The sequence below is a fragment of the Cetorhinus maximus genome, chromosome 8 (assembly GCF_964194155.1).
Source record: "Cetorhinus maximus chromosome 8, sCetMax3.hap1.1, whole genome shotgun sequence".
Taxonomy (NCBI): domain Eukaryota; kingdom Metazoa; phylum Chordata; class Chondrichthyes; order Lamniformes; family Cetorhinidae; genus Cetorhinus; species Cetorhinus maximus.
The window spans coordinates 9,215,463-9,230,136 of record NC_135886.1 but is presented as its reverse complement, the minus strand read 5'-3'; the positions used below and the strand labels follow the sequence as shown (position 1 = coordinate 9,230,136).

General features: G+C 44.4%; 1 protein-coding gene across 2 annotated transcripts in view; it reads left to right on the top strand.

The window, feature by feature from the left end:
- Positions 1-14,674, top strand: part of dstyk (dual serine/threonine and tyrosine protein kinase) — a 130,284-nt gene that overhangs the window by 64,046 nt on the left and 51,564 nt on the right. For both annotated transcript variants that reach the window (XM_078546425.1, XM_078546424.1), the window contains exon 4: positions 13,572-13,810. In XM_078546425.1, coding sequence (XP_078402551.1) covers positions 13,572-13,810 — 239 coding nt within the window. The remainder of the gene's footprint in view (positions 1-13,571; positions 13,811-14,674) is intronic.

The window sequence follows — 14,674 nt, the reverse complement described above, 5'->3', positions numbered from 1 at the left end:
ACCATCTATCCAGCCACGCATTCATCTGGAATAACCTGCTATTTCTATCCTCACTAGCGCGTGCCACCAGAAGTAATCCAGAGATTACCACCTTTTGAGGTCCTGTTTTTAAATCTGCTTCCTAGCTCCCTAAATTCTGCTTGCAGGACCTCATCCCTCCTTCTACCTATGTTGTTGGTACCAATATGTACCACGATCTCTGTCTGTTTGCCCTCCCCTTTAGAATGCCCTGAAGTCGTTCAGTGACACCCTTGACCCTGGCACCAGGGAGGCAACATACCATCCTGGAGTCATGTCTATAGCTGCAGAAACGCCTGTCTGCCTCCCTTGCTATTGAGTCTCCTACCACTATTGCTCTTCCCCTCTTTACCCCCCCCCCCCCCCCCCCCCCCCCACCCCCCTGAAGCTGAGCCACACTCAGTGCCATGAGCGTGGCTGCACTCCCCCAGAGGAACCGTCACTCTCACCGTTTTCCAACACAGAAAAATGGTTCTCGAGTGAGATGTACCCTGGGGATTTCCTAACTACCTACTTGACACCTTTCTGACTAACGGTCACCCATTCCCTCTCTCTCTCTGCACTTCCGTAAGCTGCGGCGTGACCACATCTAAAAATGTGCTATCCGTGAAACTCTCAGCTTCGCGGATGCACCTCAGTGCCTCCAATTGCCACTCAAGCTCCGAAACACGGAGCTCAAGGAGCTGCAGCTGGTGGCATTTCCTGCACATGGGGTCGGTCAGAGCACAATGAGCATCTTGGACTTCCCACATATTGCAGGCGGTACATAACACGGGGCTGAGCTGCCCTGCCATGCCTCAAATTGGAAAAAAAAACCCTTAAAGTTGAATACAGTAAAAAAAAAAGCATTAAATTATTTATGTACTTTAAATAAAAACTAGAACTATTACCTTTCCTTAGCTTAATCTATTTTAAACTGGAGAAAAACACTTACCCACTACTCACCAATCACCCCTCACCCTTGTGCTGACGTCACTCTTTGAAGTGACTGCTTCACAGTGATGCTCACTGCAGGACGCTCTTCCCAGACTCTTGAAGTCTCGGCCTCTGGAATACAAGTCCAGTGACGTCATCACTATGCCACTGTCTCCCCTCCAATAATCAATGATAGTTGTCATGGACACCATTAAATTTTAAACTCCACTAACTGCCACGGTGGAATTTGAACCCATGTTCCCAGAGCATGAACTTGGCTCATTGGATTGCCAGTCCAGTGGCATTACCACTATACCACCAGCTCCCTCTATACTGGGAACAGGGCTGGGAATAATCTGTTTAAGGGGAGAAGGAATGAAGGAAGAAGAGGTAACTGGTTAAATAAGAAGATCATTTCACAGACAGCAATCATTAGGATGCCTGACTGTTGCAGAGCAATGCTCAGCTCTTGCTGATTATCTATTCTGCTCATTTTTTTGTCGCTACAGGTTCCTATTTAAGCTGAACATGTTTTGTAAAATATTGTGAAATAATCGAATTAAAATCCCCCATCTCCACCTGCTTGAGAGACAAAAGAATTACTTTCAACATTTCAGGGCATCACAAAGCACTTTACAACCAATGTAGTACTTGTGAAGTATAGTCACTGTTGTAATGTAGAAAATTCCACAGTCTATTTGAGCACAACAGGCTCCCACTAATCTCAATGAAGTAAATTACCAGAAGGTGTGTTTGTGATGTTGGTTGAGGTATAGTATTAACCAGGACACCAGGATAAACTTCCTTTATTTTCGAATGGTATGATGGAATCTTTTACATCTGCCTGAGGGGGGTAGATGGGCCCTCCATTTAACGTTTCTCCTGAAAGACAGCACCTTTGACAGTGCAGCACTCCCTCAGTACATCACTCAAATTCGGGCCTCCAGACTGGGGTTTGAACCCACAGGCTAATGCGTTCTGTGCATGGTACTAGCTTTCATTTGCAAGCCTGGAACATATGCAATTTGTGTTCAAAGGTGTGAAAATCTAGCGCAGATTTGCCCACACGTTCTTGCAGTCTGCAGCTGCAAGGGTTGCAGAGCAATATGGTTCTACCTTGTAAGTCTATGGGGCTGCAGAGCACTACTGCCTCAGTTTGCATTAATTGACTGAAGGGGGCCAAATATGACAAATAGAAATGACATCAGTGCTAATGAAATTGAGACTTATATAGTTATTGTGACAGATTAGTGAATCCACATAGCTTGCAAAAGTATGTGGTTAAAAACCATAGAAAAGCTACAGCACAAAGAAGGCATTCAGCCTATCATGTCGGCGCCAGATAAGAAGAGGCTTGCAAAAGTATGTGGTTAAAAACCATAGAAAAGCTACAGCACAAAGAAGGCATTCAGCCTATCATGTCGGCGCCAGATAAGAAGAGTCTTGGTAATCTGTGGCTGTTTCCATTGGAACAGAGAAGGCTCGGGAGATTTAGAACCGGGTGTCCAAGCAAACATTCTTCTTTTGACCATCATTAGAATGGGCTAACGAGCCTTTTATTATTTCCTTGCTGTCATTTTTCCCAATATGGCAATGCCAAGACTTCCAAATAATTATAATTGATTTATTGGTAGGCACAAGGGTGCTGAAGACCTTGCACCAGACTTGTGGTATTTTGTGCTCTACTGTTGTTTGCTCTGATGCCAGATGTGCAAATCTTAATGCTTGTGCCTGGAGCTTTTACTGACAGGTGAATGGTCAAGAGTGACACCTTGTGGTTAAACGTATCACGGCAGGAGCTCTAAAATTAACCACAGTGCAAGAATTAACAACTTGTATTTATATAGTACCTTTAATGTCACAAAACATCCCCAGATACTTCACATGTGACACTGAGCCACACATGGTGATATGAGAGCAGATGGTCCAAAGCTTAGTCAGAGCTCGGTTTAAAGGAGGGCCTTAAAGGATAGAGTGATAGACAACAGGAGTATAATGCTTTATTTATACTAAGTGTTGTTGAAATATTTGAAAGCATTTCATACACTGAATCACTTTGAAATGCAATGAATATTTATTACAGAGAGAAAAGTGTCAACCTGTCTGTACCAGAGGATGAAACATGACCAATTGACTCTCTTCCAACCTATTGGTGAGAAGGAACATTGACCTGGTGGATGTCTGCTGGGCAAATAATGCTGTTCGGGTCTTTAATGTCCTGCTGAAGCACTAGAATAGACAGCATGTTGAAGGTTAGCATTTCCAACACTGCAGTGTTTGCTCAGCAGTGTGCTAACTCTGCATTTGGACAGCAGCTCATTAAATTGTTCATGTTTCAAAGGGCTTCACACTTTTTCTTTACTCTTTCATGGGATATGGGCTTCGCTGGCTGGGCCAGCATTTATTGCCCATCCCTAATTGCTCTCGAGTTATTGAACCACTGCAGTCCCATGTGCTCTAAGCACACCCGCAGTTCTGTTAGAAAGGGAGTCCTTCGATTTTTGACCCAGTAATAGTGAAGAAACGGCGATATATTTCCCAAGTCGGGATGGTGTGTGGTTTGGAGGGGAACTTGCAGGCGGTGCTGTTCCCGCGCATCTACTGTCCTTGTCCTTCTTGGTGGTAGAGGTCATGGGTTTGAAATGAACTAATTTAGGAGTGTAGTGACTATTTTGTGTTTGTAAACGCAGCCAACTTCATTTGATGAAATACAGGGCACAGGAATGATTGTCAACAATTTGGAGAGTGATAAAGGTTTTTCCTCCACTCCCCCAGAGAGATTTCACCTCCATTCATTCCTTCGTTCAGCAACTGCAAACTGTGTTGCTCAGACAGTAGCCTGAGTGCCAGCATCTCGGGGAATGCGTCAGCCCTGAACCTTGTGTTTACCACGGGTCTCGTGTGTTATGCAGCAAAGGCCACGGGCATGTCAGGCTGGCCCTGTGCTTCTTGACCACTCACTCTTGCATTGCTTGCAGTTCGCAATAGGATCAATGGCCTTGCACAGGCAGCTCTGATCACTGGTGTGAGCAATGGGCAAGAGGGTTGCACATGTGGTCCACATGTCATTTTGTCTGCTGCTAGGGGAGTTCTATCTGGTGCACTGACCAACATTTATATTTCAATTTAAAAAAAAAAGAAAATTAGCTGAAGAGAGCAGTGCATTTCATTGATCTATTTCACAACCTCTCAACATCCCATAAGCGCTTCACAATCAATGAAGTATTTTGGAATTATAGTTGCAGTTGTAATGAAGGAAACGTATCTAGTCATGATCTCATACTGCTTCTGGGAGCTTTCTTTGCACAAAGGTGCTGTGTTTCCTACATGGAAACAATGACTACATTTCAAAAGTGCTTCATTCTTTTGGGACATCCTTGGGCTGTGAAAGGCACTATAAAATGCAAATTCTTCTTGTCCCTACTTGAAACACTTGCACCCTATGAGAGCTGACCAAGTGTATGATGACGACAATGCTTCATCTCCTTGAGCAGACAAAGAACACAGACCATTACCTTGCTGTTTTGGGGCACCCCAAACCACAAGCGACGTCAATAGAATGAAATTAACTCTAAAGGCTGTTTGTAATGTGAGCTCGGTACTGTCTGCCTTGAGACACAATTCCCACTTCACCCCTGAAAGATCAAACCCAGCAGATTGAAGACATTAACCTCACAGCCCTTGTTTCAAATTAACACTAACACCATCTGGCCATCAGCTCGAGAATTACATTGGAGCCCTTATGTCGTGAGAAGTTTTACAAACCCTCATTCTTATTAAACCCCTGTATTTTTAAGCAGCAAAAAAGTATATGTCGATTCCACATAAGAACCAGTTATGCCCTCTTTCCCTGGTTTGCAGTATCAACTATTTCTTCTACCTTGATGAACTTTAAGAAGTCCACCCAAATAGAGGTGACTCTCCCAGGTGTGACAGAGCTCCAGCACAAGAGGATACAGATGGGCTGCTGCTAGTGAATGATAATCAAGCCAACCACTAAAATACTGTAGATATAAAAATTTAAATAATCTTTCATAATTTGAACTTACAAAACTTTGATTCTTCACGAGGTATGATTTAATGCAAGGGTTCAGATGAAGTTGACATTGGCCTGCGCAAAACATGCTTCATGGGCATTTAAATCAGTGTGACCATCTTGCATATTGTACATATTAATGGGAGTTTTAAAAGATGAAAAACAGTGAACCAGCATGACATTGATTGATTGCAAAGTCAGGGGCTGGTGAGATCACTGAACAAGACCCTGTCCTGCTTCACAAGCAATCTTCTAAAGGGATTACATTGCAATCGTACAGAAGAATTGTATAAGCTGCTACCATGTGATTCTGCAGTCAATCACAAAAAGCTACTCTTGCAAGGTGCACATGGCAGATAACAGCTTGAGTGTCGAACAGTTACCGTCAGAGTTCTGTCTTTGCCCAGGAGTATAAACTGTTGTAGCGTTGTTCCTCAACAGATTTGGAATGATGTGAAGAGCCTGTCCAAAAGCTAGCAACCATACTTCATGAACTGTCCAAAAATCAACCTCTGCTTTGAATACGCTTGAGCAATTGAATATCCGAAGCCGTTTGAGGTAGAGAATTCACATCCCCCTGAGTGCTGAAATTTTCTTTCTCCATCTGAGTCCAAAATGGCCAGTCCCTTATTGTGAGATGGTGTCCCTTAATTCTAGACTCTCCAGCCAGAGGAAAGAGTATCATTTAACATGGATATCATTGTGCAACAGCATGAGGGACCAATTAATTAACAATTTGGGTGAAGAATCTTTGTCAGAACTCTAAGCTTAGGAAAAAGCGTAAGTCATAGTTAAGCTGATTTACATTGTGTTAGTCTCTTAGTTCATCCCTTCAGTTTGCACTCTCTGATATGGAGCCAAGGCAGGTGGATGGAGTTAATATGCAGATCAGCCATGATTATATTTGAATGGTGGAACAGGCTTGGGGCTCAATGTCAACTACCTGTTCCTATGCCATTCCTGAGGACAGATCTATAGCCATCAGTGCTTTGCATTATTCTGCTAAATGCACTTAATCCCAAGTTTTGAAATTTAATTGTACAGCTGGATGTTTTTCCAGGGATGAAATATAAATTTCAGAGGTCTAACTTTGAGCGCTCAAATCCTATTGTTACTTATTTTTATTTGTTCAAGGGGTGTGATTGTTGCTGGCTAAACCAGCATTCATTGCCCATCCCTAATTGCCCCTGAAAAGGTGGTGGTGGTGAGCCGCAGCCTTGAACCACTGCAGCCCCTGTGGTGTAAGTACATCCACAATGCAATTAGGGAGTTCCAGGATTTAGGCCCAGTGACAATGAAGGAATGGTGATATATTCTTCTTCAAGATGGAGAGTGACCTAGTTGACTCTGAGACTAGGGTCCTGAATCTTAATAAGAGAAACTACGATGGTATGAGGCGCGAGTTGGCTATGATGGATAGGGAAACGTTACTTCAAGGGATGACGGTGGATAGCCAATGGCAAACGTTCAAAGAGCGCATGGGTGAACTGCAACAATTGTTTATTCCTGTCTGGCGCAAAAGTAAAATAGGAAAGGTGGCCAAACCATGGCTTACAAGGGAAATTAGAGACAGTATTAGGTCTAAGGAAGAGGCATACAAATTGGCCAGAAAAAAACAACAGACCTGAGGATTGGCAGCAGTTTAGAATTCAGCAAAGGAGGACCAAGGGATTGATTAAGAAGGGGAAAATAGAGTACGAGAGTAAGCTTGCGGGGAACATAGAAACTTTTAGTCAGTTTTTATAGGTATGTGAAGAGAAAAAGCTTGGTGAAGACTTAGCCAGAAACAGGGGAATTTATAATGGGGAACAAAGAAATGGCTGACCAACTAAATACATACTTTGGTTCTGTCTTCACAAAGGAGGACACTAATAACATACCAGAAATGTTGGGGAACACAGGGTTTAGTGAGAGGGAGGAACTGAAAGAAATCAGTATTAGTAGGGAAATGGTGTTGGAGAAATTGATGGGATTGAAGGCCGATAAATCCCGAGGGCCTGATAATCTACATCCCAGAGTACTTCAGGAAGTGGCCCTAGAAATAGTGGATGCATTGGCGGTCATCTTCCGAGATTCTATAGACTCTGGAACAGTTCCTACAGATCGGAGGGTAGCTAATGTAACCCCACTATTTAAAAAGGGAGGTAGAGAGAAAACAGGGAATTATAGACCAGTCAGCCTGACGTCGGTAGTGGGGAAAATTCTAGAGTCCATTATAAAAGATTTAATAGCTGAGCATTTGGAAAAGAGTGGCAGAATCGGACAGAGTCAGCATGGATTTATGAAAGGGAAATCAGGCTTGACAAATCTACTAGAATTTTTCAAGGATGTAACTAGTAGAATTGATGAGGGGGAGCCAGTGGATGTGGTTTACTTGGACTTTCAGAAGGCTTTCGACAAAGTCCCACATAAGAGATTGGCATGTAAAATGAAAGCGTATGGGATTGGGGGTAGTGTATTGAGATGGATAGAAAACTGGTTGGCAGACAGGAAACAAAGAGTAGGAATAAACGGGTCTTTTTCCGAATGGCAGGCAGTGACTAGTGCTGTACCGCAGGGATCGGTGCTGGGACCCCGGTTATTCACTGTATATTAATGATTTAGATGAGGGAATTAAATGTAATATCTCCAAATTTGCAGGTGACACAAAGCTGGGTAGGATGGTGAGCTGTGAGGAGGATGCAGAGATGCTTCAGTGTGATTTGGATAAATGTGAGGTTATCCATTTTGGTGGCAAAAACAGGAAGGCAGTTTATTATCTGGCTATAAATTGAGAGAGAGGGGAATGTGCAACGAGACCTGGGTGTCCTCGTACACCAGTTGCTGAAGGTAAGCATGCAGGTGCAGCAGGCGGTAAAGAAGGCAAATGGTTTGTTGGCCTTCATAGCGAGAGGATTCGAGTACAGGAGCAGGGGTGTCTTGCTGCAATTATGCAGGCCCTTGGTGAGACCACACCTGGAATATTGTGTGCAGTTCTGGCCTCCTTATCTGAGGAAGAATGTTCTTGCTATGGAGTGAGTGCAGCGAAGGTTTACCAGACTGATTCCTGGGATGGCGGGACTGACATATGAGGAGAGATTGAGTCTGTTAGGATTATATTCGCTGGAGTTCTGAAGAATGAGGGGGGATCTCATAGAAACCTATAAAATTCTAACAAGACTAGACAGGATAGATGCAGGAAGGATGTTCCCGATGGTGGGCGAGTCCAGAACCAGGGGTCTGAGGATACGGGGTAGCCATTTAGGGCTGAGATGAGGAGAAATTTCTTCACCCAGAGAGTGGTGAGCTGTGGAATTCGCTACCACAGAAAGTAGTTGAGACCAAAACATTGTATGTTTTCAAGAAGAAGTTAGATATAGCTCTTGGGGCGAAAGAGATCAAAGGATATGGGGAGAAAGCGGGAGCAGGCTATTGAGTTGGATGATCAGCCATGATCATAATGAATAGTGGAGCAGGCTCGAATGGCCTACTACTGCTCCTAGTTTCTATGTTTCTATTTCCAAGTCAGGATGGTGTATGGCTTGGAGGGGAACTTGCAGATGGTGGTGTTCTCAAGTATCTGCTGCCCTTGTCTTTCTAGGTGTTAGAGGTTGTGGGCTTGGAAGGTGTAGTCGAAGGAGCTTAGATACTGCAGTGCATCTTGTAGATGGTACACACTGCTGTCACTGACTAAGGCTGTAATGAGGTCAGGAGCCGAGTGCCCCTGGCGGAACCCAAACTGAGCATGAATGAGCAGGTTATTGCTGAGCAAGTGTCGTTTGACAGCACGGTCGATGCCCCCTTGCATCACTTTACTGCTGATTGGCAGTAAACCGGTGGGGTGGCAATTGGCCAGGTTGGATTTGTCCTGCTTTTTGTGGACAGGACATATCTGGGCAATTTTCCACATAGCCAGGTCGATGCCAGTGTTGAAGCTGTACTGGAATAGCTTGGCTAGGCGCATGGCAAGTTCTGAGACACATGTCTTTGATTCCATTGCTGGAATATTGTCAGGGCCCATAACTTTTGTAGCATCCAGTGTCTCCAGCTGTTTCTTTTGTGGAGTGAATCAAATTGGCTGAAGATTGGCATCGGTAATGCTGGGAGCTTGGGAGGAGGCTGAGATGGACCATCTACTCGGCACTTCTGGCTGAAGATGGTTACAAATGCTTCAGCCTTGTCTTTTGCACTGATGTGCTGGGCTCCCCCATCATTGAGGTTGTGGATATTTGTGGAGCCTTCTCCTCCTGTTGGGTATTTAATTGTCCCCCTCCGTTCACGACTGGATGTGGCAGAACTCCCAGCTTTGATCTGATCCACTGGTCTTGGGATAGTTTAGCTCTGTCTATCGCATGCTGCTTCCGCTGTAAGGTGTGCAGGTTGCCTGTGTTGTAGCTTCATTTTTAGGTGTGCCTGATGTTGCTTCTGGCATGCCTTCCTACACTCTTCTTTGAACCAGGGTTGGTTCCCCACCTTGATGGTAATGGTAGAGTAGGGTATATGCCAGGCCTTGAGGTTACTGATGATTGTATACAATTCTGCTGCTGATGGCCTACAGTGCTTCATGGTTGGCCAGTTTTGAGTTGCTAGATTTGTTTGAAATCTATCTCATTTAGCATGGTGGCAGTGCGACACAACAAGGACATTGTGGTGGTCACGCCTACCGATACTGTCTTGGACAGATGCATCTTTTACAGGCAGATGAGTGAGGTTAAGATCAAGTAAGTTTTTCCCTCTTGGTTCCCTGACTACCTCCTGCAGCTGACCAGCTATGTCCTTTTGGACTGCCAGCTCGGTCAGTTGTGGTGATACTGAGCCCCCTGCCACTCTGGGTGATGGACATTGAAATCACCCACCTTGCCACCCTTGCCCTTGCCATCCTCAGTGCTTTTTCCAATTGCTGTTCATCATGGAGGAGTATGGATTCATCAGCTGAGGGGGCTGCGGTAGGTGGCAATCAGCAGGAAGTTTCCCTGCCTGTGTTTGACTGGATTCCACGAGACTTCATGGGGTCCAGACTCCATGCTGAGGATTCCCAGGGCAGCTCCTCCCTGACTATATACCCACTGTGCCACCCCCTCTGGTGGCTTTGCCCTGCCAGTGAGATGGGGCATACCCAAGAATAGTGATGGTGTGTGGGACATTTTTTCATTTTCGTTCATGTGGTGTGGCTGTTGCTGGCTGGGCCAGCAGTTATTTCCAGTCCCCATTGCCCTTGAACAGGTGGCGGTGAGCTGCCACCTTGAATTGCTGCAGTCCGTCGTGTAGGTACGCCCATAGGGCTGTTAGGGAAGCTGTTGCAGGATTTTGACCCAGCGACAGAGAAGGTACGGTGATATACTTCCAAGTCAGGATGGTGAGCGGCTTGCAGGGGAACTTCCAGGTGGTGGTGTTGTGAGAATGGATGTTTTAATTTTAATATTTTGGGGAATATTGTGTTACTCTACAAAGAAGGTTGGGTGTCTGTGTGTGAAATTTAATTAAGCTGGGCAGAGGTTAGTAGGAGTCAGGCTGCCTGGGTGCTTGGAAACATGAAAAGGATAAAGGTGTTAAATCTGAGGTACAAGTAAATAGATTCGATCTAACGTTTGCATTTTTAGATAAGTTGAGAGGTGGTTCAAATTTCGAAGGAGGATCGGAGGTGTTAAGGAAAATGTTTGCACTTGCAGGAGTTAGACAGGTAAATAGTGGTGGGGATGTTATATTTTTATTGACCCAAAAGCAAAGACAAGATGGAAACGTGAAAGAGCTTATATTTGGAAGGGTTTGAGTTTCCAAGGGGTGAGAACACAATGGGATTGAGATGAAAGGGGAAAAGGGTATATTAGAGTTACTGTGGATAGTGTTTTTTTTAAGCTATGGAGCCGGATAATGCTGAGCTGGGAATGGCTGGAGCTGTTCAGTTTTGGGCTGCAGTGAGCAGCTTTATTCTGAATTGCAAAGTGGGAGAGAGTGCAGGCCATGTGGTATCCCTTTGTTGAAGCTACAGCAGCCGGTCTTTTGTGAAATTACTGGATCCCAGATTTAAATATCTATAAGGGAGTGTTGCCTGCAAAGTGTTTATTTGTGGATTTGACCAAGTAGAGTTTTGGGGGAAAAGCAAAATACTGCGGATGCTGGAAATCTGAAACAAAAACAAAAATAGCTAGAAAAACTCAGCAGGCCTGACAGCATCTGCGGAGAGGAAGACAGTTAATGTTTCGAGACCGTATGACTCTTCCTCAGAACTAAAGAGAAGTAGAAATGAGGTGAAATATAAGCTGTTTGAGCGGGGTGGGACAGGTAGAGCTGGGTAGAGGGCCAGTGATAGGTGAAGGCCTGTCGGAGAGAAGAGCAGTACTTCTTCAAGGTGGGCATTCCTGGAAGAGAAGTGGTAGTCAATTAAACACTAAGAGAAAAGCAAAATACTGTTTTGGGGGAATGTTTTTTAAGACTAACCCTAATTGTGTAACTGCAATCTTCTGTACTTAAGTGTTTTTTTAATTTCTTAATAAAACTTGATTTTAAAAATCCCACAAGTGTTACTGGATCCCTTACTGCTGAGATTGGTACTATGCCTCCTTGTTATTAGAATACAAAAAAAGGTTGTGGCCTGTAAGCCAAGTTTCCCTCCAGGATTTGGTTTGCGCAGCAATTTTTTTACTATTCTTTCCATGGATGTGGGTGTCGCTGGCTTGGCCAGTGTTTTTTGCCCATCCCTAATTGTCCTTGTTCAGAGGGCATTTAAGAGTCAACCACATTGCTGTGGTTCTGAAGCCAGACCAGATAAGGACAGCAGATTTCCTTCCCTAAAGGACATTGTGACCCAGATGGGTTTTTATGACAATCGGCAATGGTTTCGTGGTCATCAGACTTTTAATTCCAGATTTTTTAGTGAATTCAAATTTCACCATCTGCCGTGGTGGGATTCAAACCCTGATCCCCAGAGCATTAACCTGGGTCTTTGAAATACTCGGAAAAACTCAGCAGGTCTGACAGCATCTGTGGAGAGGAACACAGTTAACGTTTTGAGTCCGTATGACTCTTCAACACAAGTTCTGTTGAAGAGTCATTCGGACTCAAAGCATTAACTGTGTTCCTCTCCGAAGATGTTGTCAGACCTGCTGAGTTTTTCCGAGTATTTTTATTTTTGTTTCGGATTTCCAGCATCTGCAGTTTTTTGCTTTTATCTTTGAAATACTCGTTCAGTGACCATACCGCTGCCACTGCCTCCCCACTTTCCCAATTAACACCAGCTGTAGTCATAGCAGTGTCCCCATGCGTCTGCTGCCACTTGTAGATGGCACACACTGCTGCCACTGTGCGTTGATGGTGGAGGGAGTGAATGTTTGTGGACAGGGTGCCAATCAAGCAGACTGCTTTGTCCTGCATGGTTTTGAACTTCGTGTTATTGGGAGCTGCACTCATCCAGGCAAGTGGAGAGTATTCTATCACGCTCCTGATTTGGGTCTTGTAGATGGTAGACAGGCTTTGGGGAGTCAGGTGGTAAGTTGCTCACTGCAGGATTCCTAGCCTCTGATTTGCTCTTGTAGTTGCAGTATTTATATGGCTAGTCCATACAGACAACATTAAGGTATGATTCCATGAGTGTAACTGTCAGGCTGCTGCTTGACTAGTCTATGGGACAGCTCTTCCAATTTTAGCACTAGCCCCAAGATGTTAATAAGGAGGACATTGCAGGATCAACAGGGCTGGGTGCACTGTTGTTGTTTCTGGTGCCTCGGCCAATGCTGGGTGGTCTGTCAGTTTCATTTCTTTTAGACTTCATAGCAGTTTGATGCAACTGAGTGGCCTGCTAGGCCATTTCAGGGGGCAGTTGAGAGTCAACCACATTGCTGTGGGTCTGGAGTCACAAGTCGGCAAAACCAGTTAGGTCGGCAGATTTCCTTCCCTGAAGGGCATTTGTGAACCAGACGGGTTTCTAAGACACAAAAACAAAAAACTACTGTGGATGCTGGAAATCCAAAACAAAAACAGAATTACCTGGAAAAACTCAGCAGGTCTGGCAGCATCGGCGGAGAAGAAAAGAGTTGACGTTTCGAGTCCTCATGACCCTTCAGCAGAACTTCTGCTGAAGGGTCATGAGGACTCGAAACGTCAACTCTTTCCTTCTCCACCGATGCTGCCAGACCTGCTGAGTTTTTCCAGGTAATTCTGTTTTTGTTTTGGGTTTCTAAGACAATTGGCCACGATTTAATGGTTACTATTACTGACACTAGCTTTTTAATTCCCGATTTTATTAATTGATATTAAATTCCACGAGCTGTCATGGTGGGATTTGGACCCATGTTCCAGAGCATTTGCCTGGGAATATTTCAAATCTCCCAATGATCTACATAATGAATTTATATTTATAAAAGAAAAACTGGATGTTTTCCCTGCTTTGCCAATGTTTTTTGAAATGAAATGTATGATGTGGTGAGCTTGCATTGATTAAATGAGACTTTTCTCATCTTTAGTTCCATTATATATGTACTTTAGAGGCAATAACATCATTGCATCTTTAAAATGATATGTTTTCAATATTTTAATGATTTGTTTAGTATTCCGGTCTTAGCGTGATGCCATTCAAATTAAAATTAATTGTGCCTCTTCTATTGTGTGTCCTCCCACTCTACCCCAGACATAATCATCTCGGAGAATGGTGAGACTGTTGGCAATAAGGACATTAAGTGCTGCATCAAACAGATTCAAGAGTTGATTATTTCTCGGTTAAATCAAGCGGTCGCCAATAAGCTGATCAGCTCAGTAGACTACCTTCGAGAGAGTTTTGTTGGGACCCTCGAGCGCTGCCTCAAGAGCCTGGAGAAATCCAGCCAAGATTCTGCCATGAACAATGTTACCAGCAATCACCTGAAACAGGTGTGTCGAGAGTGGGTTCACAATCGCAAGCTGAATGCAAAAGGGACTTGTTTTCATTGCACAGCCTTGCTTGTTTTATCGTTGCACGCAAATCTCTGCCAGATAGCTCTGACGTTTTTCACAAAGTTTTGATTCCCCTCTCAATTTGGCGAAAGAATGAGAGGGAAGATGAGAATTTTTATTTTAAGCAGAAAGTTGTGATCCGGACAGTGTTGAGTAATCCAACGAGTGCACCTCCTGTGTTACTTCCAGCAAGTGGGAGTTGAGAGCCAAAGTCGGTCAGTGATTGGGAGGCCCCAGTGGCAGATTGAGCTCTGGCTCAAGAGTGCGTGAAACTTGGAATGGAGAGCAACTATACTCAGCTGCTAGGAACCCAAAACTTCTAGAATCATAGGAATTGTTGGGCAAAAATAGACCAAAGCCTGAACAATCCCCGTCCACCACCACTCTCCTCCGCCTGGCTGAACTTGTTCTCTCACTGAACAATTTCCCCTTAAATTCGACTCACTTCCTCCAAATAAAAGGTGTGGCTATGAGTACCCGAATGGGCCCCAGTTATGCCTGCCTCTTTATGGCGTATGAGGAACATTCCTTGTTCCAGTCCTGTTCAGGCCCCCTCCCACAACTCTCTCTCCGGTACATCGATGACTTTCAGTGCCGCTTCATGCTCTTGCCTGGACCTGGAAATATTTATTTATTTTGCTCCCAATTCCCACCCCTCCATCACTTTCACATGATCCATCACTGACACTTCCCTTCCTTTACCTCTCTGTCTCAATTTCTGGTGGTAGACTGTCCACCAATATTCGTTACAAGCCCACCGACTCCCACAGCTATCTCGACTATAGCTCCTCATACCTTGCT